Below are 26,699 nucleotides of genomic sequence, written 5' to 3' on the forward strand. Positions count from 1 at the left end.
GCGGAGCGGCGGCGCGGCGCGGGGCGGGGCGCGGCGCGGGGCGATGACGGCGCGGGCGGTGACGCGGGGCGGGCCGCGCCGCGCTCGCGGGCCCGAGGCCGCCGTTGTTCGCGCTCCCCGCAGCGCCCGAAGGCCGCGGCCCCGCCGGGACCCCCATGTGAGCGACGGGCGGCGCGGGGGGGCCGGCGCACCGCGACCCGCCGGGGCCACGGGGGAAGATGACATCGCGGAGGTGAGGCGGGAGCGGCGGCCGCGCCGGCGGGGAGGGCGGCGGGCAGGGGCCGCGGCTCCCGGGGCTGCGGGGACGGGGCTGCTCCCTGCGGGCGGGCAGGAGCCCCGGGAGCCGCCCCGGCAGCGCCCACCGCGCCCGTTCCCGCGGGGATGTCCCGGTCCCGGAGCCCCCTCCCGCCTGTTCCCGGGGGATGTTCCCCTCCCGCAGCCCCCACCCCGCTCGTTCCCGGGGGATGTCCCCGCTCCCCGATCCCGCTCCCCGCCCGTTCCCGGGCGTGCAGGGATCGGGGGGATTCCAGTGTCTCGTTGGTGGCCGGAGCTGCCCCGGTGCCCCGGTTTGGGGGGGTTCCCGTGAATGTCCCCATGGAACCCGAGGGATGGATTGTTGGTGACTGGGACCTGCTCAGTGCCGGGTTCGTGTTCCATCGAGGGCCAGCAGCGCTGATTTACCGACCCTGAAACACGGCCCGGAGTGTCCCTGAGCTCCCCACACCTGCGCTCTTAATCACTTATCAGCGTTCGCTCTGATTTCAAACCCTTGTGGCACTGCTAGAGCACGGCGACGAACAGCCAAACCCTGTTGTTTCTTTGTTGTAGCTTCTCACTGTCCTTGATGGATTTTGGTATTTGTACCCGGTGTCCTTTTGGGTGAGCTTTGAGCTTTAGAGGAATTATTGTCATAGAAAATGCTATTAAATGTATTTGTCCTTTTTAACCGACCTATTCTGAGATTCCCAGAATGGTTTGGGTTGGAAGGGTCATAAAGTTCATCCCATTCCACCCCCTGCCATGGGCAGGGACACCTTCCACTATCCCAGATTGCTCCAGCCTGACCTTGGACACTTCAGGGATGGGGCAGCCACGATTTCAATTGATTCACCTCTACAACTAATAGCTATTAAATTATCATTTCTCCAAGGGTAATTTGTCCTCTCTCTTTTCTCCTCAAGATGGTGAATCTGGGTGAATTGGTTTCAATCCATGGCCATTTATAGTAGGATTTGGGGTTTTTTGAACTGTATGGAGGTTTTTTAGTCTATGTTGTGCTCTCTGGATGTCCCTGCTCACACTGGGAGCAAGGTTACAAGTTACCTTTGGGCAGCTCTGTGAGTTTCCTCCTTGCCAGAATATTTACTGTTAGTCTGCTCAGAGCCCTAAACTGCAACTTGTGAGGGAGACTGAAAAAAGCTGGGAAATATCAACTGATGAGCCTATAAATAGGAGTAATTAAAGTACCCGTCAGCACATCCCCAGTGCTGGGGCTGTGACAGCTGAGACAGAACTGATTTCATCTCTCCTTTGCTCTTGCAAAGGTGATTAAAAACCCCAATCACCACGTGGAAAATTGTATCGATTTATTTCTTTTGGTTTGGTAAGAGAGAAATGTGCTGGCAGCGTGTGACTTAGGGAGCACAGATCCTGCTGGACCACAACAACAAAAAAGGGATCGCTGTGGATTTTCCATCGTGGATTTTTTTTTTTTTTCCCCATCAGAAATTTCCTCGCTTTGCTGACACCCCCTTGATTTTGAGCCCCTTGTTTCTTACCAACATCCCCACCTTGCTGTGAGCTCATTGTGGGCTGGCAGTGATGCATTGCCAGCCCCGGAGTGGGAATTGCTGCGGGAGGGATGGTGAGGAGCAGCCCTGCCAAGGGCGTGGGTTTGGGTGACCCCTGGGATTGTATTCACTGCCCTTGGCCAGGGCACCGACTCTGCACCTGCTGCCACGGCCACGGGCAGGGAAAAGAGCACAAAAAAGCCCAAAATGCATTCCATCCCTATAAAAGGAAGTGTGAGAGCGGGTCCTGGCTGTGCCCTCCCCGTTTGGAAGGGCTGCAGCCCCCAAGGGTGGGAGCACAAGGGATGGCAGCGCTTCAAGGAGGATCCTCCTGGCGGCCGGAACCGCTGGCAGGGATCCCTGACACCCCCATTCTGCTATTTGGGGTGCCTGACAAATGCAGCTTCCTACTCAAAGCCAAAAATACGGAGCTGAGGGAGCAGGAGGACGAGGTGCCAGCAGAGCCACGGTTACATAAAGGGCAAGAAATCCTTCCCAGGTGTAGCTTGGCTTTGCTGCGTCTTGGTGTGGATGTGGGAGAGAGATTTTGGACCATCTATAGGGTTTTTGTGTGTTTAAGCTCTCCTTTAAATGCTGGTTAAATAACAGGTTATTTGTAGTTATCTCTGCACATAAATTATTATTTTTCCTTTGCTGGAACAGCTCATGCACAGCTTAAGGTTCAGGGTGGGATACAGAAGATATTTCACTGGTTGAAGTTTATGAAATTTCAATATAATAAATCTGGAGAAGCAATCACAATAATTTCTCCTCTGTCTCTTTAGACAGTTTTTTGCTGTAAACTCAAAAATTTCTCCTCTGTCTATTTAGACTTTTTTTTTTTGCCATAAACTCCAAAATTTACCAAGGTTTCTCTTGATTCCTGTGCATATTTAAAAACCTTTCAAAGTTCAAAATATCACTGCGCATTTTTTGTTTTGCTTTTTGTGGTTTTTTTTCCTTTTGTGTTTGTGTTTTCCTAATGGAAAAAACAGAAACAAAAAAAAAAGGTAAAAATGTGGTAAATATATGATCACCTTCTCCAGGCAACCTGTTGTGGGCTGAAATGTGTTATTTAATGTTCACTTCATGCCAGGTACTGATGCTTGTGCAGTTTCTCTTGTGAGAACTTTCCTTGACCTTTGAATAATTGTTAGATAAATGTAACATTATTCATTAGTTCATTCCCATTTGCTGTGATAATTTGGAAGTATTTTTGAATGTATTTTTCCATGTCCTGTGCATAAATTTGATAATTTCTGTGTTGTTCTTCAGGGAAAGATGGGGACTATTCATTAGATTTTCATGGTGCAAGTAGAATATTATGAACTAGGGGAAGAAAAGATTCACAAGAAGATTCACACAATTTATTTCTGAAAAGGATCCTGATGAATGACTTGCTAGGGATTTGGATTTTCTAGAATCCTAAAACTCCAGAACATTTCTGAAGAGAAGGCTTTGGTGGGAATATTGGCAACTCTTCAGTAGAGAAGGAATTGCTGCAACAATTGAAATAATAACCCTAAATTTAGACCTGTGCTCTCATATTTTGCTGATTTAGCAATTTAGCCCGAAATGCTGACTGGATCAGGAAGGATCAGGAATGCTGTTCCATTTTTCTGGATATAACATTCCTCTCTCTGTGACGAGCCTGCCTGTGGAGTTTTTTTGGATATATTTTGTTGTACTTTGGAAAAGCCCAGAGGTGAACAGAGAGAGGAGCCGGCTGGGTTCTTTCAGCACCCAACAACGAGGATTTAACCCTGAAAATTAAAGGTGATTTTTTTAATTGCCGAGTGCAAAAGTGGCAGAGCTGAGGTCGAGCTGCTCACACCAACAGTTTATTCTTAGAATTTTAGAAAGAAAATTCTCCCCAGACCCTTTCATGCAGAACTCCCTCAGGGCTGCAATAAAAACGGGCAAATTCCAGATAAGAGCAGAGGCAGCGGTGGCACCGAGTGCCTCCCAAATAAGTCCCAAAGTCAATGCCAGAGGTGGGGACACGGAGCTGCTGGCCCCAGCTCTGCCTGGGCTCTGGGATAGTCATTGAGAGCAGTCTGTGGGTGGTGAGGATCAATGGGAGATTCCTCTGGGGTTGTATTTAAACAGGGCAGACCCAGCCCCGGCCCCACATCCCTGCGAGGAAGAGCAGTGGGGTGTCCACGCAGGCAGTTCCTTCCTGGCCCCCTCAGCTGTGCCCTAAACCATGAGGTTTTGTTCAGTTTTTAACCTTCAAAATGTTGTCGAGTGTCACTTTGGGTGTTTTGTTTTTATTTTTAGGTATTTTTCCTGTTTGTCTTTCAGTGTCTTTGTGTGCTGTGTTTTGCTGGAGTAAGGAAATACCACTTCTGGTCTGTGTTTATGTTGTGTACCTTTGATATCATTTTAATCAGAATGGGGATAAGTGTAATTCTTAGGCTTACAGAAAGTTGCAATGCATAAAGTTGCAATGTGAAACTAATAACGAAATTTTATTAATTTAGGTGCAAAGCTCAGTGTGCAAGCTGTCACATTGCTCTCTGTGAGTTAACTCTGAGGACCTGCTGTTTATTTATTAACATTCTTTATTTTTTAACCTCTTGTAGATGGTTTCACCCAAACATCACTGGGGTGGAGGCAGAAAACCTGCTGTTAACAAGAGGAGTCGATGGCAGCTTCTTGGCACGGCCCAGCAAAAGTAACCCAGGAGACTTCACACTCTCTGTTAGGTGAGTTTGGCTCTTCCCAGTCTTGCCCCAGGTTGGTAATAATCTTAATTTATTGCTATCCTATGGAGAAAGAGCTGTGGGTGAACTCCTTGAAAGAGGTGGAAGAATGCTCTGGTCACTTTTTAGTGTTGTTCGCTTTTCCCTCTTCTTTTTCTCCCATTTTCCCTGAAGAACTTCTCAAAAACTTTTACTCAGCTCTAAATTGGAGGGGGGTGAATTCTGATTTTACAGCAGGACAGAAATGCTCAGGAGAAGCAGAAGCAGGTTGATAATAACACTGCTTTTAGCCCTTTATAAATCCATTTGGTCACCAGCTGGAAGGAGCCAGAGGTGTTGGGAATTAGTGATCCAGCAGGAAATCCAGACTCTCCTTGCACAGGAAAAGTCAGCAAGTTTTTAAGGGCAACTGTGGCTTTTTCAGCTTCCAAAATAGGCCCTCTGTGGCAGTTGTCCCCTGACACTGCGTGGTAGGGATGGGGGAAAAGACAGCAAGAGGAAGTAGATAAAGGAAAAGGGAAAAGTGGGATTGGTGATAAGAGTTGTGCTGCTTGGATACTTGTGAGATAACAGCCCTTGTGGCACAGGAGGGGATTCCTGCTGGGAGCTGCTCTTCCTTAATCTTGATTGAGACTGTGGCAGCAGGCAAAGGCAAATATTTCCTGAGGGAGAGACTTTGGGAGCTGGTGGGAATTCTGGAGAAAGGAGCAAACCAGCTCTGCTGGATGTCCAGAATATTCAACTTTCACCCTCCTCTTTGTGCTCGTGTGTGGAATTTTGTGTGGCTCTGAGGGGTTTCTGGTGGGGCTCCTGAGGCTGCAGGCCAATTCCAGTCTGCACAGAATTGGTTTGTGCTGCCAATTCCAGCTCAGAGCTTTTCTCCTGTTCTCCCTGCCTGGTGGGCAGAGAAGCTGGAGCAGAGGAGCAGCAGCTCCATGCTGGAATTGTGAACATGGATCTCTCCACCTCAGGCATCACCAAATCTAAAAGTGATTGATTGATTGATTGATTGATTGATCAGCTGACTTGGGAAGGGTTTTTTGTCCTCTGTTTCAAATCTCAGACGAACTGGAGCAGTGACCCACATCAAGATCCAGAACACCGGTGACTACTATGACCTCTATGGGGGAGAGAAGTTTGCCACGCTGGCTGAGCTGGTGCAGTACTACATGGAGCACCATGGGCAGCTCAAGGAAAAGAATGGAGATGTCATCGAGCTGAAATATCCCCTCAACTGTGCTGATCCCACCTCAGAAAGGTCAGAGAAATGGTGGGACCTCCATGTCCTTGTGCTGCTTAATAAATGCTGTGTTAATCCCTCCTCTGGGAAAAGGGTGGCCACGACTTTGGATTTGTTTCAGGGAGGTTTCTTGCAAAGTAGATGAATAAATGTGGTTAAAGGTGAAGCAATCCAGGCCTCAGAACCTGTTCCCTTCAGGATTCTTTCTTGGGTGGGATGGGACTGAAATAGAGGGCAAAATTCCCTTTATTTTCCTTTATTTCCCTTTATTCTCACTGGGAGAATGTTTAATCTGAGAAGTTCTGATGTTGTTGCTGCTGCAAGGAATTCCCAGGGATATTTCTGGGCATAACTTTTTGTGCTTTTCCTAGCAGTGGGTAGAAAGTGAGGGCTGCACAAATCCTCAGATTCCTCAAACTCCTGTTTTGAGGAGTGGGGTTAATAAGGAGAATTTGGGATTTGAGGAGATATCAGGTCAGAATCTGATATCTGACCTGATATCTGATATCTGCTGGTTTTAGCAGATACCTGTTTATTCCTTGAAGTGAAAAAATGAGGAAAAATAATCAAACAAGTTCTCTTAATGCCTTAACAGAGGTGGGGAGGATTGTTGTTTTTTTGGCCTATTTCCTGAATAATTGGGGTTGCTGGGATTACCCTCTCCAGTTCCTAATGGGATAGAAGGGTGGGGTCTCAAAAGTATGAGGTTTCCACAAGTTTATCAGGGAAATTTCATGAAGGAAATAAAAGAATGAATGCCTTGACTGAGGGGAAGATTGGAGTGTAACCTGGTGTTTATTTGGATTGTTGTGAAGGATCCAAATCAAAGCTTCACTGGAAACTTGTAGGAAACTCCATGGAAGTGCTTTGAAGTGTTTCCGTCCTCACTGACGTGCACCTGGACACTTCCAAAGCTTATTTTATTTATTATTTTTACCAACCGAGGCTTTCCCTAGACCCGGCTGCTGCTGAGTGAACAGAAGGATTCAATTCCATAATAAACACGTGGAACAAACGGATTCAGCTGGAAAGCTAAGCAGGGTGTCTCACCTCTTCGTTTCCAGGTGGTTTCACGGGCATCTCTCAGGGAGAGAAGCTGAGAAACTCCTGACAGAGAAAGGAAAGCATGGCAGCTTCCTGGTGAGGGAGAGCCAGAGCCACCCTGGGGACTTTGTCCTTTCTGTGAGGACGGGGGATGACAAAGGAGAGAGCAGCGACGGCAAATCCAAAGTGACACACGTCATGATCCACTGCCAGGTAGGAACAGCAGCGACTCCACGGGCTCTGGATCCTCTCCCCTTTTCCCCTTTTGCTGCAGGTCATCCCTTTGATCAAAATGTCTCCTTTGATGGCATCAAAATTCCAATATTTTTTGGCTGGCTGGCTCCTGTCAGGGCCTTCTGGCTCAAATCACACTTTGCTGTGTTCAGGGAGCCTTTGCAGTCTCCTGGATGGGTTTGATCCAAATAGGAGTGATTGGATAAATGGAGATTTATCCACAGATGTCTCTGTGCTGTCAGTTCAGGCAGTTACACCTGATGGATGATCAACAGTCTGTGAAAATGAGTGTTCACTCCAAGGAATGCCCTGAAATCTAAATCTTCTGTTTAATATTTCTTCACTGAAATATTACTAAATTACAGTTTTCATATTTAATCTGTCTCCATGGGCTGCTATTTAAAAAATAATCATAGATTTTTAAAAAAACATGGGTTTTTCTTATTCTCTTTTACTTCTGTTGTGCCCGAAGGCAGTGTAATAACCGAATTGTATAAAAACACCTAAAATGCAGTAACAGAAGTAGTTTGGAGGTAGAAATTACCCACTAGAACTGTAAATGCTGAATTACCAGAATATGTTTATTTTTTCAAGAAAATCCCTCTGACTTGCAGTTAGCATCTCTGCCTTTGAGGAAAATAATTTGGCATTTGCTTCCTTAAAATAGAGATGGTGCCAGGCAGTGCCAGCCTTTCAGGACCCAATCATACACTTAATTTTGGAAATCAATTCAAATCCCTAATTCTTGGATTCTCATCCTGTAGCTCCAGAGCTGCCTGAGCCCTGGTTCAGAGGGAATCAGTTCTCTAAAAAAAGCAGATAAACCGATTTTCAAGGAGGTGGCAAAAAAAGGAAATGTCCTGCAGCGTGTCTGTTTCTGTTTATTAAAGTTCTATCCTTTAGTAGAAGGATTTCAGTAGAGCCTTCCACACATAATTTTGGAGGTTATTTCTGATGCAAGGCACAGCCTAGAGGTGCTGTGGCTGTGGTGGTGGGAAATGCATTTATTTGGACAAATATATGCAAATATTTATTTATTTGTCTTTTCAGGATCTCAAATACGACGTTGGTGGAGGGGAGAAGTTTGACTCTCTGACAGATCTGGTGGAGCATTACAAGAAGAACCCCATGGTGGAGACTTTGGGCACTGTGTTGCAGCTCAAGCAGGTGAGGCGGACAGGCCACCCCTGAGCTTTGCCATCTGCAGGATGTGTTGTTGAAATGCAGCTTTTCCATATGTTCTGCAAGGCTTTATTCTGAGGGGAAAAAATGAGGAGTTGAACTTCATGAAATGGATGAAAAAGTCAATTTTTGTTAGGCTTGGGAAGGGATTGTCTTGTCTCTGATGTGCAGAATTTCCTGGTGTCATCGTGGTCTGTAAGAGTTGCAGGGCATGTCTGGAAATGAGACAATTTAATGCATTAAATAATTAAATGAATAATTAAATAAAAACTGTGACGCTTTAAAACCAACTGTTCACCATCCCCTTCCTCACTGCCCTTGGCTCGAATCCCAAAACACTGACATCTAAAAAAAATGCCTGGATCCTAAAATCCCATTAAAATATCCTCATTTTGAGGGATTTGTGTTAGAATTGTCTTTGCATGGCTGTTCTTGGCTGACCTGTGGTGTTTGTGTGTGCCCAGCCCCTGAACACCACCCGGATCAACGCTGCCGAGATCGAGAGCCGCGTCAGGGAGCTCAGCAAGCTGGCAGAGACCACGGATAAAGTCAAGCAGGGCTTCTGGGAAGAGTTTGAGGTGATTCCTGACATTCCAGGGAGTGTTTCCCGCAGCGTTTCCTGCAGTTTTTCCCTCCAGTGTTCACTCTCACACTGCCAAAGTTGGGTTCTGCTTTCCTGCTGTTTCCTCCTTTCCATCCCCTCACATCCATGGCTTTACTCCCATCTCCAGGGCTTTGCCAGCTCCACTCTCGTGGCTTGAGATATTTGCCTTTTTTTCCCTGATTCTCAGAGTGATTTTTGTCCAGGATATCCTCCTGGATGTCCTTCCCCATTTGTCCCACCAGGACAATCCTTCCCATTCCTTCTGCAGTTTGGGAAGTTGGGAGCCGTTTCTTTAGAGACACTTCCATTTCTCAGTCCATCCGTTGTCCTTGTGGCTTTTTGACGCTCGTTTTTGAGGATCTTAAAGCCGTTGGGATGTGGTAAAAAGCTCTGGGATAAAACAACATGGATTATATGCATTTCTTGGACTTCTGGAGGTTTAATTTTGGTTTGTTTTGGTGTTTCATTTCTCTCTGTCGGCAAAATTCCAATTTTTTTCCAGAAGGACAAGGAGAATGGCTTCAAACTAGAAGAGAAGTTTAGATGAGATATTGGGAAGAAATCCTTCCATAATCTGGAAGAAACTCTTCCCAGAGAAGCTGTGGGTGCCCAGTCCTTGGAAGTGTTAAAAGCCAGATTGGCTGGGGCTTGGAGCAGCCTGAGACAGTGGAATGATTTGGGTTGTGAGGGACCTTAAATCCCATTGTACCCCACCCCTGCCATGGCCAGGGACACCTGTCCCTATCCCAGGTGGCTCCAAGCCCCATCCAGCCTGGTCTGGAGCACTCCAGGCTGGGTAATGGACTGGTTTGTACCTCACACACACAAAACCACGAGTGGAGTCTGGAATTCCACCAGCAGATGGCAACAGGAAACTGGGAAGTGCTCAGGGAGCTCCAGAGAGGCTGCTGTGAGAAACTTCTGAATAGTGATGGATTTGCAAAGTGACCATGCTTGGAGAAACCCTCCTTGTTCAGAAATATCCATTGGCTGAATGTGCAGTGTGCTCCGATTGTTGCCAGGAGAGGGAAAATTAATCCATGGAAAGGGAAGGAATTAGCACAGAGGTATGTGAGGGTCAGATGGTGAGGTGATGGCACTGGGAAATGATAAAATGAGGATTGAGATTTCTCCTTTCTCCTTCCAGAGAGAGGGGACAGCCCTTGATGCAGGGCTGCTGGATGGTCAGAACGGCCAGAATTCCATCTGGAGAGGGAAGGAAGTCAGCAGAGGTTGTGTGTGTGTGGGAAGGGATTGTTGGTTTGGCAAAACACAACTGAGCTATTAATTCACAGTTCTTTCCTGACCTCTGCTTCACGTTGAAAAAATTTTTCTTGGAGTGGATTTCTCAGTCCAAGGAAAAGTCTAGCAGGAAAAGCAAATAAATGAGGAATTTTTCCTGTGGGACATTGCACTTCTTTTTCCCCTTTGCTGCTGTCACTGAGCTCAGCACTAACCCTTGTTTTTTTGGGATTGAAGCCCTCTCCTGGCAGTTTCAGTGCCCTGTTTTCCCTGTTTTCCATTCCCTCAGGGAAGCTCCAGCTGTCCCCCATGGTGGCAGGAGGGGGGAGCACACTCCAGGCTGCCCATGGATCCCTGTCTGTGCTGCTCAGCCCAGATGGTGAATTTAAATCACTTGTCTCCAGGCAGGAATGCTTGCTCTTGTCCCAGGAAGCACCAGAACAGGGATGTTCACAGCCCTTGTAGTGTTTTTCCTTCTGAAAAGTGGTTATTTCTGAGCTTAGTGCTGGGGTGTTGTGGTGAGGTGGAGGAGAATATTCAGATTTATGGCTCTGAATGGGCTTGTTGGGATCACTGCTGCTCGTGGATCTCTCCTCAGGGATGCTCCAAGCAATGAGAATTAACTCTAGGAAGGAAGATGTGGTTTCCAACACACATTTAATTGCTCCAATTCTTTAACTTGCTGGGAAAGTTTGGCTCTCAGACCTTTTGCCTGGAATTCCACAGGCTGGAATTTGGGAGCTGTTTCCTGCCCTTTTGTCACAAGCTTGAAAGCTTTTCATCTCTTCAATTTCTTTTGCTTTCGCTGCCTTTAGGATCAGCCCAATTATCCAAGGTCATCAAGTGAGGGAGTATCAGACTGAGACAGGAGTGAGCAAATGTGCCAGTTAAATAAAGAGTCTGGAGGGTGGGAATGATGAGGGGAGCGGCTCCCAAAACCCGAGTGTTCCTTTTAGTGGGACCAGGAACTGCTTTGGGGATGAAAACTTGGAGCAGAGCATTGGGATCCTGGTGCCTCCAGCTCCAGGGAGCTTTGGGAGTGGGGAGATTTGCCATGGAAGTTTGGAATTGCTGCTGTCCCTGGGACGTTGTGTCCCAGAAAATCCCCACTGCAGCTTGTTCCTGACTGGGGTAATTCATGGATAAATAAATTATGGATAGCCCACCACCTAATGCCCCTCTCCTGCCTTTTCTCTGGGATTGCTGTGAGCATGGGCCAGCCCATCCTGCTGTTCCTGAGCCCCCCTGTGTGTGCTCTCCCCTCAGACCTTGCAGCAGCAGGAATGCAAACTCCTCTACAGCCGCAAGGAAGGGCAGCGCCAGGAAAACAAGAACAAAAATAGATACAAAAACATTTTACCCTGTGAGTATCGACCCTTCCTTGCCGTTTAATGTTACTCTGGTTTGTTTTCCTCATTAGTACAGGGTTAATTAAGTGCCACTGGCCTTTGGCTTCTCTTTAATGATAATTTTCCCTCTTATCAGGATTATCCAGTGATTTCCAATTTGGGTTCACACATTTGCACTTTGTAGATATTTGTAATATTGGTTTTTATCTTCATTTAAAAGCCTCACATCCCTCAACTCAACAGGCTGGGATACTTAAATTTAAGAGGATTAATTTGGAGGCCAGAACTGGCACATGCAAATCCCAAGGCTTTGCCTTGACTTGGTGTTTGAGTGTTCCTGAATTCCCAGACATGGACATGTTTTGGTCCAGCTGGTCACAGCAACTTCTTTAAAGGAAACAGAACAGGCAATTTGGAATATTTTGATCACTTATTTACTAGGATTGATAATTAATTAATAGCTGCTATGTGCTCACAACTGTGGGATGCAAGTGCTTGACATGCATGTGTGTTTTTGCAGTTGATCACACCAGAGTTGTTCTCCACGATGGCGATCCCAATGAACCCGTTTCAGACTATATCAATGCTAATATTATTATGGTGAGTGGATTTGAGTGTATTCCCACCTCCTCTTCCCTAAATCCAAGGGAATCTTGTCACACACAATTTGTTGAATTCCTGGTTTGGATTTTTTTTTTCCCCACTCTAGCCTGAGTTTGAAACCAAGTGCAACAACTCAAAGCCAAAAAAAAGTTACATTGCTACCCAAGGCTGCCTGCAGAACACAGTGAATGATTTCTGGAGGATGGTGTTCCAGGAGAATTCCAGAGTTATTGTCATGACCACGAAAGAAGTGGAAAGAGGAAAGGTAAAACCAGACATTTGGGAAAGGCCCTGACATTTGAGCACAAGTAGGAGCTGATCTGACAGGCATGAATTGATTTATGACTGGAATCAGGCAGAGGATTCCTTGGAATTCTGGAAGGTGCTGAGTGTCCTTTTTTTATTGGTGTCTGTGGGAATTGGGGACGGATTCCTGTCACATCAAACCTCCCTTTCTTAAGGTTTGCCTGCTGAAATTTCACTGCTGTCTGTGAATCTCTGTATTTCAAACTTAAGGGAGATGTGGCCAAGCAGGAATTCTGGGTGCTTGAAGGGAAAAATTCCCTGCTCCTGCAGCAAAAGTGTTGGCATTTATTTTAGCTCATCAAGCCTGTATGAACCACCTTAAAAAGCAGAATTATGGAATTTTATTATTACAAGAGTGAACATAGAGATGTTGCTGCTTAGCTGGGAGCTGCCCTGGCAGGATTTAATGCTGTCAAGAGGAATTTTCCCTACAATGGTGTATCCCAAAAATCTCCACTTCCCTTTGGAGTACAGGAATCTTGTCCTGCTCCCTGGCCTCTGGCAAACCTGGGGATATTTTAATTTGTTTCTGGTTTCACATGATACAAGGCAGGAAGGAATAGGAATAGTTGAACATTGATATCCTGGCAGCAGCCACACACAGCTTCCTGGGGTTTGTAAGGATTTATCTTTGGAATTTGTTGCTTCTGATCTTTTTTTCTGTTTGATAAATACTGTCCCTTCTCTCCTTTTAAATTTCTCTGCTTCTTCCACACACTATTGTCCACGTTTTTACCTTTTTCCATATTCTCATTATCTGTTCCTGAATAGAAAACTGTTGCTTTTTTAGGGGAGCATCATTTGTGGGGAAAATCAAATTAAGAGCTGAAGTTTTTCTGTGGGTGACTGATGATTGCAGGGGGTCCTCACTCCCAGGAACTTTGTGTGTGTGGGCTGAAGACAAATAACAGAAAATTTTACAGGATTCTCTCCCTAATTAAAGTGTCAAAGCTTCAAACTGGTGCTGTTTATTGGAGCCATTGGACTTTGTCTTGTGTGTTTATTTTTTTTTAAGTCTTTGTAAAGTTTTGCCACTTCATCCCCCTGATAAAGGGACAGGATTTGTGTTTCCTTCCTTTGAATTCACTGACAGAGGAGAAGCTCCCCATTCCCAGTGCTAATCTTTGTTTTGGAAGAGGAGAAATAAATTACAGAGTTGATTTGAATACACCTTTCTTCCTTCAAGTTATTTATTATTTTTTTAAGAACCCCCTGAATGGCCTTTGCTCCTCTGCAATTTCTCCATTTTTTTTCCCCCAAAGTTTGCTCATCCCTTTTGCTGGAGAAAACACCTTAATTCATCAGTGCTGCATTGCTGCTTCTTTCTGTGCCCTTGATTGTTTTTGTGATGCCTATTTCACTTCTTAAAGAATTGCAAATTCCAGTCCTGGTATCAAATCAAAGCTTTTTTATCTCAGGCCAAGCTGTTTGCAGGAAGAGAGAACCTTTGCAGCAGAGCTGCCTCCATAGCCTGAGGAAGGGAGGAACTGTGGAACATCCCAGCCCTGCATCAACTCCTGGATGTGCTTTAAAGTGCAGAAGCAGCAAATCCTTAGAAATTAAAGGAGTTTTGGGGTTTTTGGAGGCAGTTCAGCAACCCTTCCAGCAGAGCAAAGCTTATTTTAAAACATCATGTTGCTGTTCAGAGCTCTGCATTGAAAACTGCAAAGTTATTTCTGCTGGCACCCCCCAGAAATCAGTGTATTTGCTTCAGTTTCAGAATATTTGCTTGTTTCTCCCCTTGTGACAGGGAAAGAAGGGCAAAAATAGCAGGAAAGCATCTTGTTGCCTACGTGGGCATGTGTTCAGCCATCTTCTCTGCCTTGGGCTGCCAGGAGGAGCTTCCCTGTGCTGTGTTTTTTCCTGAATATTCAGGATAACTGCAAATAGACCCTATTGCTCTGTAGGATTTGGTGTTTGCTGCTGCAGTAATTGCTGCTTGGATGCTGCATTCCCAGGAGTTGCTCTTTCCTGACCTGTCACAGGAGCCAAATCCAGGTGCTGATGGGTGAATCCATTCCTCAGTGGATGGAATTTATCCCTGGGCAGAGACAATCCTGATGGAGCAGCAGCACACCAAAAACTCTGCATTTCAGGACCTACAGACCCACAAACTGCTCCCTTTGCAGGAGTTTCCATCTTTGGTGGTGGAACCAGAGCTGGGTCAGCCCTTCCTGCTGCAAGCCATGGAAAAGCAAATATCCAAGTTTTATTTCCACTGGGAATGATTTGTACCTTTGACCTTTATTTCCTTTGCAGCCTGTAGGGTTTGGGCTGTGGGACTGAATTCTGGTGGAATTTTGAGATCTGTGACAGGGGGTGCAAAAAGCATGATTTTAATCCCCAGCTTTTGAAAATATCCAGGCACAAAATACCCCAAAAATGTGCTAAGAGGAGAGGTGACCTGTACCTGTCTGAAATTATCCAGTGGCTGTTATGGAGAGGAGAAACTCCCCATTAAAATATTCTTCACCTCATCAGCTGATTGTCCTCTGTGGGCTCTGAAACAAAAACAAAACCTTCAGGGTTGAATTAATCACTTTGCAAAGCAACTTTTTCTTTTTTTTTTTTCCTGCCTGATTATTCCTTTTCTTTTTATTGGTTTTTTTTTTTTTTTTCCTTTATAATTTGAAATCTTGCAGAGTAAGTGTGTGAAGTACTGGCCGGATGAATATTCCCTGAAGGAGTACGGGGTGATGCGTGTCCGGAACGTGAAGGAGAGTGCAGCCCACGACTACACCCTGAGGGAGCTGAAACTTTCCAAAGTTGGCCAGGTGAGAACAAAAACAGCTCTGTCCTTTCAGCCCAGCTTGTGCATCACCAAAGGAAAAAATGTCAGGATTAGCCCATTTCCCTGGAATCAATAAAAGCACTCGGAGGTGAATAAATGGAGCCCTGCCTTTCTTTGAAGCTCCACGTTCAGTTCCATCCATCTTTCTCTCTTTGCCCTTGGGATAATTGAAGATTCTCCTACCTAAGCAGCTTTTGGCAGGAGAGGAAACTGCTGCAGAGCTTGCAGGGAATCAGGGAGGAGGGAAAATGCTTTTAACTGAGGGCACTTCAATCCAGCCTGGCACTTGTTCCCTCATGGAAGTGGTGGCACTGAAAGGAAAAGTTGTGTGTGGAAAATTCACTTAAGGGAAGGGATAAAAAGGGTGAGAAAACAGTGTGGAAATGGCAATTCCTGTTAAGGAACAGTTTGGATCAGGGAGGATCAGGGGAATTGGGGACGGATTCCTGTCACATCAAGCCTCCCTTTCTTAAGGTTTGCCTGCTGAAATTTCAGCTGCTGTCTGTGAATCTCTGTATTTCAAACTTACGGGAGATGTGGCCAAGCAGGAATTCTGGGTGCTTGAAGGGAAAAATTCCCTGCTCCTGCAGCAAAAGTCTTGCCATTTGTTTTAGCTCATCAAGACCTCCCTAAATAAAACAGAGTTATGGGATTTTATTATCAGAAAACTGAACATAGAGATGTTGCTGCTTAGCTGGCAGGATTTAATGCTGTCAAGAGGAATTTTCCCTACAATGGTGTATCCCAAAAAAACTGGGGAGTACAGGAATCTTGTCCTGCTCCCTGACCTCTGGGCTATTTAATTTGAGGGATTTAATGACTGATGTGCCAGGCCAGGCCTTGTTCCCTCCTTTGGGATTTGCGGAGCTGCGCTGGGGCCGGATTTGGGGGGCTCAGCTGTGCCCCACGAGCAGCCAGCCGTGTTTGGAGCAGCAGGTGTGTGTCCCTGTGCCGCAGGGCAACACGGAGAGGACGGTGTGGCAGTACCACTTCCGCACCTGGCCCGACCACGGCGTCCCCAGCGACCCCGGCGGCGTCCTGGACTTCCTGGAGGAGGTGCACCACAAGCAGGAGAGCATCCCCGATGCAGGACCTGTCGTGGTGCACTGCAGGTGAGGCTCCTGCCGCTCCTCCTTTTGGCCCAGGGAGCTGAGAGCGTTAAAAAGAGCAGCTTTCCCTGGGAATTGCTCAGAATTCCCTGGTTTCTGTCTGTGCAGTGTCACATTCTGGGTGGGTGGCATGAGGTCCCCTTGGGAAGGGATTTCAGGCTCTGAACCTTTGGATAAATGAAAATTTCTGCTGTTGGATGAGAAGATGGGACCAGTCTTGGCTGGGGCATTTCAAATGCAGGATCATGGGAATTCTGGCATCTCATCCCACCTGTGAAAGCTCTGTCCATTTTGGGTGTTCTCACCTTGTAAATGATACCATTTTTAGGCAGAGAAATGTTAGATCTGACCTTGGTTTTTTTTCTGATTTATAAACACTGAGGGACAGAAGTGCTGATTTCTGTGCCTTCCCTGGGGTCTCTGGTTTGACTCTGGCTAGAATTTGAAAGCCCCTGGCTATAATTTGCAAACCTCCTGTCTCCTAATGCCAGAATTCCTTTACCTGAGGTTTTGCTGCGCATTCAGAAAGATCAAAACAATAAAATTCCATTTTTTTTTCTCCTTCTTCCAGTGCTGGGATTGGTCGAACAGGAACTTTCATTGTCATTGACATCCTCATTGACATCATCCGAGAGAAAGGTACCTTTAACCCTTTGATTGCCCTGCCTTTAACCCTTTGGTTTCCCTGCCCGCTCCCGGATCCACCCCAGCAACGCCGATGGAGGGTTCAGGTGAGCTCCACCCTCACCTTGGTTCTTTTCCCTGCTCTCCCCAACGCCGTGGATGTGCCCAGGGGTGGACTGTGACATCGATGTCCCCAAGACCATCCAGATGGTGAGGTCCCAGCGCTCAGGGATGGTGCAGACAGAGGCCCAGTACAGGTTCATTTACATGGCAGTGCAGCACTACATCGAGACCCTCCAGCGCAGGATCGAGGAGGAGCAGGTGGGTCCCTCCCAAAGGATCCCAGCAGGGAGCAGCAGTGCTGGGAATTGTGTTCTGGGAAGGCTGAAGGTGTGAATTGCCTCCTGTATTTTAGTTCGTTGTGCTTAAGAAATAATTAAATTGGTAGGTGGGATCCTCTCCTTAAGATATCAAGTGGAATCCTCTCCTTAAATTTGGTGGAATCCTCTCCTTTCATTATCAGATGGGATCCTCTCCTTAAATTATTAAGTGGAATCCTCTCCTTAAATTATCAGGTGAAATCTTCTTAAAACATTGTGTGGAATCCTCTCCTTAAATTATCAGGTGGAATCTTCTCCTTAAATTATCAGGTGGAATCCTCTCCTTAAATTTGGTGGTATCCTCTCCTTACATTACTGGGTAGATTCCTCTCCTTGAATTATTAAATGGAATCCTCTCCTTAAGTTATCAGGTAAAATCATCTTAAAACATTGTGTGGAATCCTCTCCCTAAATTGTCAAGTGGAATCCTCTCCTTAAATTACCAGGTGAAATCTTAAAGCATGATGCAGAATCCACTCCTAAAATTGTCAAGTGGAATCCTCTCCTTAAATTATCAGGTGAAGTCTTCTTAAAACATGGTGTGGAATCCTCTCCTTAAATTAACTGGAATCCTCTCCTTAATTTAATTGGAATCCTCTCCTTAAATTATCAGGTGAAATCTTAAAACATTGTGTGGAATCCTGTCCCTAAATTATCAAGTGGATTCATCTCCTTAAATTAAGTGGAATCCTCTCCTTAAATCAATTGGAATCCATTCCCTAAATTATTAGGTGGAATCCTCTCCTTAAATTATCAGTTGGAATCCACTCCTTAAATTACCAGGTGGAATCCTCTCCTTACATTACTGAGTGCAATCCTGTCCTTAAATTACTGAGTGGAATTTTCTCTTTAAAATATGAGGTAGAATTCTCTCCTTAATTTAAGTGGAATTCTCTCCTACTCTCCCTGTCCCCGTATCTCAAATTTCCTTCCTGTTATCAAATTTCCTGTGGAGGAAGAATAAAAGATAAGGGTCTGTTAATTAAAGCAGAACCTCGTGCTCTTTGTGTTTTAAAGAGATTTCAGAGCTTGTTCCCTGCATTCCTCAAAGGGGAAAATCAAATGCTGATCACTCCAATTCCAGTTTTGGGAGTTTATTGGTAGGAAATCAGTTTATTGGAGTGGAAAATGAAAGGGTGGGTGTGGTGGTCCAACAAAAAGCACTGCCAGGAGTGTGGTGGGAGCAGAAATGTTTGGGAATAAGTGGTGAGAGGCACAGAGAGCTTCCCCTGCCCCTTCCTGCTCAGGGGATTCCTTGCACTGCAGTTTGGGGGGTTTTACAGCAGTTTCCTGGTTTTGTGATAAAGAGCTGATGCTTTCTCCTTGTCCCTGCTGCTCCCTGCCCTGACCTCCGAGCAGCTGGGGTTTGTACCTTTTGCTTTCTGTGCTAATTAGCCCAGATTTTTACTCTTTTCAGTATCTTTTTTCCTGCTGGGGACTTTGCAACACTTACTGGGTTAGTTCCTCTTTATCAGCTGGTTCCTGCAAAATGTCCTTGTGGTCCATCCCACAAATCCTGCATTCCTTGTGTCCAATCCATCCATCCATCCCATAAATCCTGCATTCCTTGTGTCCAATCCATCCATCCCATAAATCCTGCATTCCTTGTGTCCAATCCATCCATCCATCCCATAAATCCTGCATTCCATGTGTCCAATCCATGCATCCCACAAATCCTGCATTCCTTGTGTCCAATCCATCCATCCCACAAATCCTGCATTCCTTGTGTCCAATCCATCCATCCCACAAATCCTGCATTCCTTGTGTCCAATCCATCCATCCCACAAATCCTGCATTCCTTGTGTCCAATCCATCCATCCCACAAATCCTGCATTCCTTGTGTCCAATCCATCCATCCCATCCCACAAATCCTGCATTCCATGTGTCCAATCCATCCATCCCACAAATCCTGCATTCCTTGTGTCCAATCCATCCATCCCACAAATCCTGCATTCCTTGTGTCCAATCCATCCATCCCATCCCACAAATCCTGCATTCCATCCATCCATCCATCCATCCATCCATCCATCCATCCATCCATCCATCCATCCCATGAATCCTGCATTCCATGTGTCCAATCCATCCATCCCACAAATCCTGCATTCCTTGTGTCCAGTCCATCCATCCCACAGATCCTGCCTTCCATGTGTCCACCAATCCATCCATCCATCCATCCATCCCACAAATCCCGCATTCCCTGTGTCCACCAATCCATCTTTGTCTCCCAGACTTTGTTCTCGATGAAGCAAACCCAGGTTTGCTCAACAAATCTTTTCCCGAGCTGTGTTCCCACAAACTGCTCGGGACAGCTTTGTCATAAATCCTGGCCAGGAGGGGTTTGAGAATCAGCAGAATGAGCTGAGGGAGTTTCAGGAGTCCATCCTGGAAAAGCCTCAATCCCAGGAATGTTCTTAATGGGAATTCAGGAGCCAGAACTCCCCGGAGGCTCCGCCAGCCTCTGCTGTGAGATCGGGTCACCCCTCAGCACTTGTTGGCAGCATTAAAAAACCCCAAATAAACCCACAAACCCCTCCCCAGCCCCCAAATTCTCTGCAAAACTTCAGTTTCCACCGTGCAGGTTTCAGTGTTTGCAGGCCTTGTGGATGCCTGGGAAGAGGAAAAATCCATCTCCCGTTTCTTTCCCAGCGTGGTTCCCTGGCAGGATCTGGAGCTGGGTGCCAGCACAATTGGCTGCAGCCTGGAGCATATGTGCACCATCCAAATAACAGCTTGGCTGCTTTTTATATCAAACCTAATGGGCTCAGATATTATTTTATTAGAGCTCCTGCAAACAATGGTGTTGCTCTGTTGGCCCCAGCTCCGAGCTGGAAATGAGGTCAGTGGGAAGCCCACTGGCTGCTCAAGAATGAAATGGGGATTTTTCTGCCAAGGAGATGAGGGTTGAGTACATTCAGAGGGTTGGTGTGTCCTGCTGGAGATGGTGGGATGGGGGGAAATGGGGATTTATCAGGTTTAGGTGTGCTCAGTGATGTGTTCACTGCAGGATGAGCTCTCTCCTCACAGATAAACCTAAAAACACCCATGGGTATCTCCTCGTGGAATTGCTGCCCTTTCTCAATGATTGGTTGCTGGGATTAACCCCAAACCTGGCTTTTTGTTGTGTGTTTTGCTTCACAGAAGAGCAAGAGGAAAGGTCACGAGTACACAAACATTAAATATTCCTTATCGGACCAGACGGGCGGGGATCAGAGCCCTCTCCCCCCCTGCACCCCAACCCCGACGTGTCCAGAGTAAGTCCAGTCCTGCCCTCAGTTTTTGAGCTGTTTTCTCTCCTCTTCAGAGACCTCAAACGAGGCTGAGTTACCCCAGAACCTGCCCTGTTGTGCTGGGCTTGCCTCTGAAATAAATCAAGTGAAATTAATTGTCTCTGAATTATGGGGTGTGTATTATAGGACATTTCTTTTTGTGTATTATAAGATTTTTTTTTTTTTTTTTTTGGTGGGACTCTAAATCCTGATTTCATTTCAGAATGAGAGAAGATAGTGCTAGAGTATATGAAAACGTGGGGCTGATGCAGCAGCAGAAGAGTTTCAGATGAGAGGATGTTCAGAGCCTTCCCAGCCAAGGCAGGTGTGTATGGCCAGAGGAGGGGCTGTGCCCGGCCTGCCTTGGGAGAAAATGCCCCCAAAAATGCCCCCAAAAATGCCCAGAATGCTTGGAATTGATCCCCACAGGGTGCCTGAGTTCCAAAAGCTAATTTAAATTCAATTTTCATGACCTTTATGCACAATCTCACCTTTCACTGCCAAAGCACCCGCACGGTTTCTCAGCCAGGCTCGAGACTTTGGGTTGAGTTTAAACTTTATTTAGAGCATTTCTGTACAATGCCTGAATAAGAAACAACTGCTGGGTTTTTTCCTCAATAATTCTTCATTTTTTTTTTCCTTCCCCAGACATGAAAATGGTTTTTAAAAAGGTCAAGAAAGAGATGGAAGAAGCTTCACGTGAGCAGTGAACTCTGAGGGCTTGGTACCTTTTTATTTACGGTTTTAATCCTTCAGTAGGCAAAACTTCAGAGCATCTAAAGATTGTTTTTATCTCTTCTCTCCAATTTCCAATTGCTCATTTTCCAAATAAAAGGAAATCCTTTCTACAAGGTAGACAATTACTTTGTAGAGTCAGTTTTGAATCCTGCAAACTGTTGGACTGTCATCCATTTGTTTTTTTTAAATAGTATTTTGGTTTCACAGTATGGCTGTTAGTGGGGTTTTGGTTTTTTTTTTTTTCCTTATTTGAGCAGTTGTGGGGTTTTTGGGGGGCACTGGGTGGGGGGTGGGTGGTGGGAGAGCAATGCCATGGATAAATCCATGCCATGAAATGTAAAATACTGATGGGAACAATGTGGATTGTTGGAAAACAGTGGATCACCAGCGTGGATAGAACCAAGTGCATGATCAAATTAGTCCTGATACATTTCAAACTCAGACTGAGCTTCCTGGGGTGAGCAGTTCTTGAGATGAAGGTGCTTTTTTTTGTGATAATTGGTGGCTTTGATTCCGATTTTGGTGGCTTTGATTCCAATTTTGCTGTGTGGCTGGATGGGCTATTTTGGAGGAATTTATGCAAAGTTGTTTTTTACATCAAACAAAGTTTCTTTTCCGTGATCTGTGCCCAGAATAGGAATTCCTTGTGTCCTTCAGGAGACTCAGTGACCTGGGAGTGCTTTGTGAGGAGGCTCTGTGGTGACTTTGTGCTCAATTAAATGAGACTGAATTAAATGAGAATTCAGGTGTTAATTACGAATTGCAGGATGTTAAACCCAGTGAAACCAGTAACTGAAGTGGAAGCTGTGCAGGAGCCTCCTGGATTATTTTTTTTTTAGGGAAGGAGGGAAGGATCCCAGGATTCCTGGTGGGACAGGAGCAGCAAGGCCACACTGGGGGCGCTGTCCCACCCCAAGTGCCTTTGGGAGCTGCCTGGACCTTCCTGTCCCAGTGCATGGAAAAGCACTGGCAGGGAGACAGAGCCTCTTGCAGAGACTCCCCAAGGAAGAGCTGGTGAGCTTCCATGTGATTCCTTCCCCTGGCTCTGCCCTGGACCAGCAGCTCCCCTTGGAGCTGTGCATGGCAGGAGTTGGAGCCTGGGGTCTCCCCAGCACCTTGTCCCTGATTTTGGGGACATTCAGGGACATTGAGGAGTGATTCCCATCCCCACACGGGATGCCTGACCTTCCTGTGTGGCTGGAATGGGGTTGTTGGCCTTGCTTTGCTGGTGGAATCCTGCTGGAGCCTGGAATGTAATTAATTAATTAATTAAAGCAGCTTTGGGAGAGGTGGAGGTGCCATCACCTGCTCCTGAGTGCTTTGCAAACCCCGATATTTGAGCAGTTTGTTTGGCCTGAGTGAAGGTGCTTCATTAATATTAAGCAGAATTTTGTCCCTTGGCCTCTTGTCCTTTTTGGGGGCTTTGGGACTTGATTTTTTTGGAACTCCTGTCACCAGCACACCATAAATGTGTTTGACTGGCACAGCCTTATGCTCTAGCCCTGAATCCTTGTGCCCTTCCTAGGTGGGAATCGAAGATGAAAGAGAGAAATGTGGTGATTTGGTGGAGAAATTCCTGTTCTCCATCCCCTGCCAGCCTCTCCCTGTTCCCAGCTGAGCAGGGATCGCTTGGAAGTGTTGACATTTGCACGGAGTAATTAAATATTTGCCTCAAACTCTGTGCAGAGTCAAATTGTGCACTTGAGAGGCTGGAGCAGGGTGAGGGACACACCCGGGCGGGGTTTGGAGCTGCTCTGCTCCACGCTGGAGGGGAAAAGCCAGGAGAAAGGAGGGAAGGATCCTGAGGGAATCTCAACTCTGTGCACTCAGTTCATGAGAAGTGTCTTAAAAAGCTGGACCCGTGCAGGCAGCAATCGGCACAGCGTGGCCTCGTTCAGAGCCTGTTTTATTTGGAATTGTTCTCCTCGGGAGCAGGGAGCTCTTGTGCAGAACGTGTGGGGGAATGTCAGTGAGGGGCGAGCAGGATCTGTGACCAAAGGGATGAATTCTCCTTTCTGAGCCTGGTTTGGCTCCTGGTGGGCGCCAAAGGGGAGCCCCTGCACCCTAAAATCTGTGCCCAGAGACAGGGAGGGTTCTGAAAGCGTCTCCTGCATGAATCCCAGCATTAATTCTCCCAGATAACTTTGGGGTTCTGGCAGGTGAACAGCAAAGAGAAACATCCTTTGGTTCAGGGGAGATCAGTGATGGGATTCAGGGATTCCCAGGTTTAGGGAATTCAGTGGGAAGCTGTGCTGGCTGAGCTTGTTCTGGAGCAGGGCTGGAAAAGGGATCCCAGGGGAAATTTCCCCCAGCTCCCAAGGCACAATGATTGATGCCAGTGTGAATTTGCTGCAGACGTCATTTACTGAATGTTTTAGAGAAATACACTTTAATTTCAGCTAACTCCTGTTAGGCCTGGTTGGTTCTATTAATCCTGACCAAACTTTCCTTTTTTCCTCCTAAAAGATGTGTTTGAGACCTGATTAACCAGGACACAGCTAACAAAGGTATCCAACCTGTTCCCTTTTTTTTTTGTTGTTGTAGGGCTGAGGAAATTTGCAGCTGGGACTAAGATGTGTTGTCAGGCTTAGATTTTCTACCCATAACTCCATTATTTCAAATTAATTGTTCATTTCTCCCTTTTCAATAGTGAAAGGTAATGAATAATTTCAAGCCTGTTTATTTATGACATTACTGTGATTTTTTTTTTATTGCAGTACTAAAGACTAATGAAAAAGGATCTTATTAGGTGGAATAGGCCTTGCATTTATTTTTTTTTCCTGCAATGTATGAAGTATTGTACCAGAGTATTAAATGAAATGTAATATTTTATTGCAAAATTTCTATCCTTTAGAAGGAATACATTTAGGATGTCATCAATTTGATGTGAATCATGTAAATGTTGAGAAATGAGCTGTTTATTCTACATCTGGTGTTTCAAAAAGATTTCACCTCTTGCCTTTTGCCCACAGTCTGTAGCCCATTTACAGTTGTCAAAATGTGACATTAAATAATAGTTCCTGTATAGAAATAGTGGTGGTTGTCCATTGTTTTCTGGGCTGGTATTTATGGGGTTTAATTCAGTTGCAGTGGGTTTGTTTTGTTTTTTTTTTTAATTGCTGCCAAGCTGTGTTATCAGAAATAAACCATATCTGTAACAAGCAGAAATTCCATTAAAAAAAAAAGGGAAAAAAAAAAGAAATTCAAAATAGAAAAAAATAAAAAAAGAAATAAAAATCATTTTCTTACCATGATTTGTCAGTCCCTGTGTTCTCCAGCTGCAGGCACCAAGGATGGCATATTGAGAAGAAGAAATTTTTCCCAATTTCTTGGGAATTCTTTCCCAATTTCTTGAGTGGGTGGAGAGGGACTGGGATAGAATTCTCAGAGAAGCTGTGGCTGCCCCATCCCTGGAAGAGCCCAAGGCCAGGTGGGACAGGAACACCCTGGGATGGTGGCAGGGGATGGAGCTGGATGATCCTTAAGCTCCTTTCCAGCCCAAACCATTCCAGCATTCTGTGATTCCTGCTCAAAGCTGGATGGGGCTTGGCCTCTCCTCTTGCTCTTTGTGTGGGATCAGTTGGAATTGGGAAGTGGCGGAAGGAAGGAAGGAAGTGGCGGAAGGAAGGAAGGAAGGAAGTGGCGGAAGGAAGGAAGTGGCGGAAGGAAGGAAGGAAGTGGCAGAAGGAAGGAAGTGGCGGAAGGAAGTGGCGGAAGGAAGGAAGGAAGGAAGGAAGGAAGGAAGGCAAGAAAATCCTGTTCTTTTCTCTCCACATCCCACTCATCACAGCCAGCTCTCCTGCGTGAGGGAGAGGAGATTTTGCTCCCGCTCCTGCTGCTCCTTCCTTCCATCTTCATCTCTTGCTCTGTTTGTTTTTGGGGCTCTGCTGTTTCCGAGGTGTTTTTATCCCAGGAGGGCTCTGTGCTTGCAGCAGGAGCTGGATTCTGTCCCAGGCTCCTCTGCCAGCTGCTCCTGCCACATTTCCAAAGCTCTCAGCATCCCTGATCCCTCACACTTGGAGCCACACACTTCCCAAAGTGTCACCTCCCCAGGGACAGAGCAGAGGAGTGAACGCTGCCCTGAGGTTTTCCACATCTTACCTCCATCAATACTGGTTTGTCTGGTTTTCACTTCTCAAACCCATTGGGAATGCTCCCACTTGGGATGTCCTTGCTGTTGTTGATCCCAGAAATCAGCCTGCACGAAGGGGTTTGAATTCCAGGGAGATCCCACCGAGTGCTGCCTCTCCCTCGATCCTGCTTTAACAACAGACCTGAAACTTTCCAGGGAATAAATCAGCTCAGCCTGAGCAGTGCTGGTTGAACAGCAGCAGAATCTGGAGTAAAACAAGCTTTAATCTCATGGCAGAGGCCCATCCCAGGGATAATCCGGGGAAATGGCAGGAAGGAGGCAGAGCCCTGGAATCCAAACGGGGCCGGGAGCTCTGTGGAGCAGCAGCTGGCTCTGAGGCGATTATCCCACAGGGGAGGGTGGATTGATTTGTTTTTATGAACACATCCAGCAGTTTGCATCCATCTCTGGGAGTTTCTATAATCCCTGCCGGGGCTGGGGAGGGAGGGAGGGAAAAAGGGAAGGAGGGGAGGGAGGGACTGTTCCAATCTGAGAACTTTGACGAAGATTGAAAGTGATGCTGCTGGGGTAACACTTGGTGTCTCCTGGCTTTGACTCCTGCTTTGTGGTGACACTTCCAGCCCTCCCTGCTTTGAGGTGACATTTCCAGCCCCTCCTGCAGCTCCCAGCTCTCTGTGTCTCCCACGTAGGTGAGTACAAACCCATTTATTCTCCCGGCGTCCTCGGTGTTTGTACAAACTGAGGTGATCAGATACTGCTCAAGGACAAGTTTCTTATCTCCCTAAACCCTCAAAACTTTGGCTGGCTTTTTCTCCAGGATGAATTCCTGCTCGCTTTGGGGTGGGGGAGTTCTGAGTCATGCGGGAAAGGGGAAGGTGTCCTTCAATCCTCATCTTTGCTGTGACCCAAGGAATTCTTTTTCCAGCCCAACTCTCTTGGCAGAGCTGGTGCAAACCAGGCTCTGTTTGCAGGGTGGCAATTCCTGTTTCATGTCCCTGCCTTTGGAGCCTTCCCATGCTCACTTTTGCTCAGGATCACCCTGGAGCTCCCTCAGCTCTTGTGCCTCAACTCCCGGAAATCTCCCTTTGCCTTGAACATAGGCCTGAGGCTCAGCTGTGTCTCTATTTTTTCCCTCTTTGGTAAATCTTGGGCAGGATACCTTCAAAGGATCCTTAATATGCTGCTCTCTTCCCGTTTTCCCCACGGGGCCAGGCAGCAGAACAATCCCAAGATCAAAAGGTTTGATTTGAAAATCCCCAGCTCTCCCAAGGAATGCCTCAAGTGTAGGGAGGGCTGTGACATTTTTAGCACATCTCATCTTGACAGCTCCCTGCTTTTCCTGACTTTCTGCAGGTTTGCTCCTGATGGAGGAACAATCCTTGGATTTTTGGTGCTTTTC

At 46.4% G+C, this 26,699-nt stretch overlaps 1 protein-coding gene across 1 annotated transcript; it reads left to right on the top strand.

The window, feature by feature from the left end:
• The first annotated feature begins 71 nt into the window (after positions 1-71).
• On the top strand, positions 72-24,461 carry LOC102066384 (protein tyrosine phosphatase non-receptor type 11). Its single transcript, XM_074553949.1, has 16 exons — positions 72-232; positions 4,376-4,498; positions 5,559-5,753; positions 6,800-6,992; positions 8,064-8,180; positions 8,660-8,773; positions 11,308-11,404; positions 11,911-11,990; positions 12,100-12,258; positions 14,942-15,073; positions 16,048-16,202; positions 16,771-16,838; positions 16,993-17,144; positions 20,342-20,454; positions 20,693-20,794; positions 21,118-24,461. Exons 1-15 carry the CDS (start codon positions 219-221, stop codon positions 20,760-20,762), a joined length of 1,782 nt encoding a protein of 593 aa, XP_074410050.1. The 5' UTR covers positions 72-218; the 3' UTR covers positions 20,763-20,794; positions 21,118-24,461.
• Positions 24,462-26,699: the final 2,238 nt, after the last annotated feature.

This window comes from Zonotrichia albicollis, chromosome 18 (genome assembly GCF_047830755.1).
Source record: "Zonotrichia albicollis isolate bZonAlb1 chromosome 18, bZonAlb1.hap1, whole genome shotgun sequence".
Classification (NCBI taxonomy): Eukaryota; Metazoa; Chordata; class Aves; order Passeriformes; family Passerellidae; genus Zonotrichia; species Zonotrichia albicollis.

What these genes read in the sequence shown, in the direction of transcription:
- LOC102066384 (XM_074553949.1), top strand. An exon ending in CTGTGTTGCAGCTCAAGCAG is followed by an intron (nt 8,181 to 8,659) that starts GTGAGGCGGACA and finishes GTGTGTGCCCAG; the next exon opens with CCCCTGAACACCACCCGGAT. An exon ending in GCAGGATCGAGGAGGAGCAG is followed by an intron (nt 17,145 to 20,341) that starts GTGGGTCCCTCC and finishes TTTGCTTCACAG; the next exon opens with AAGAGCAAGAGGAAAGGTCA.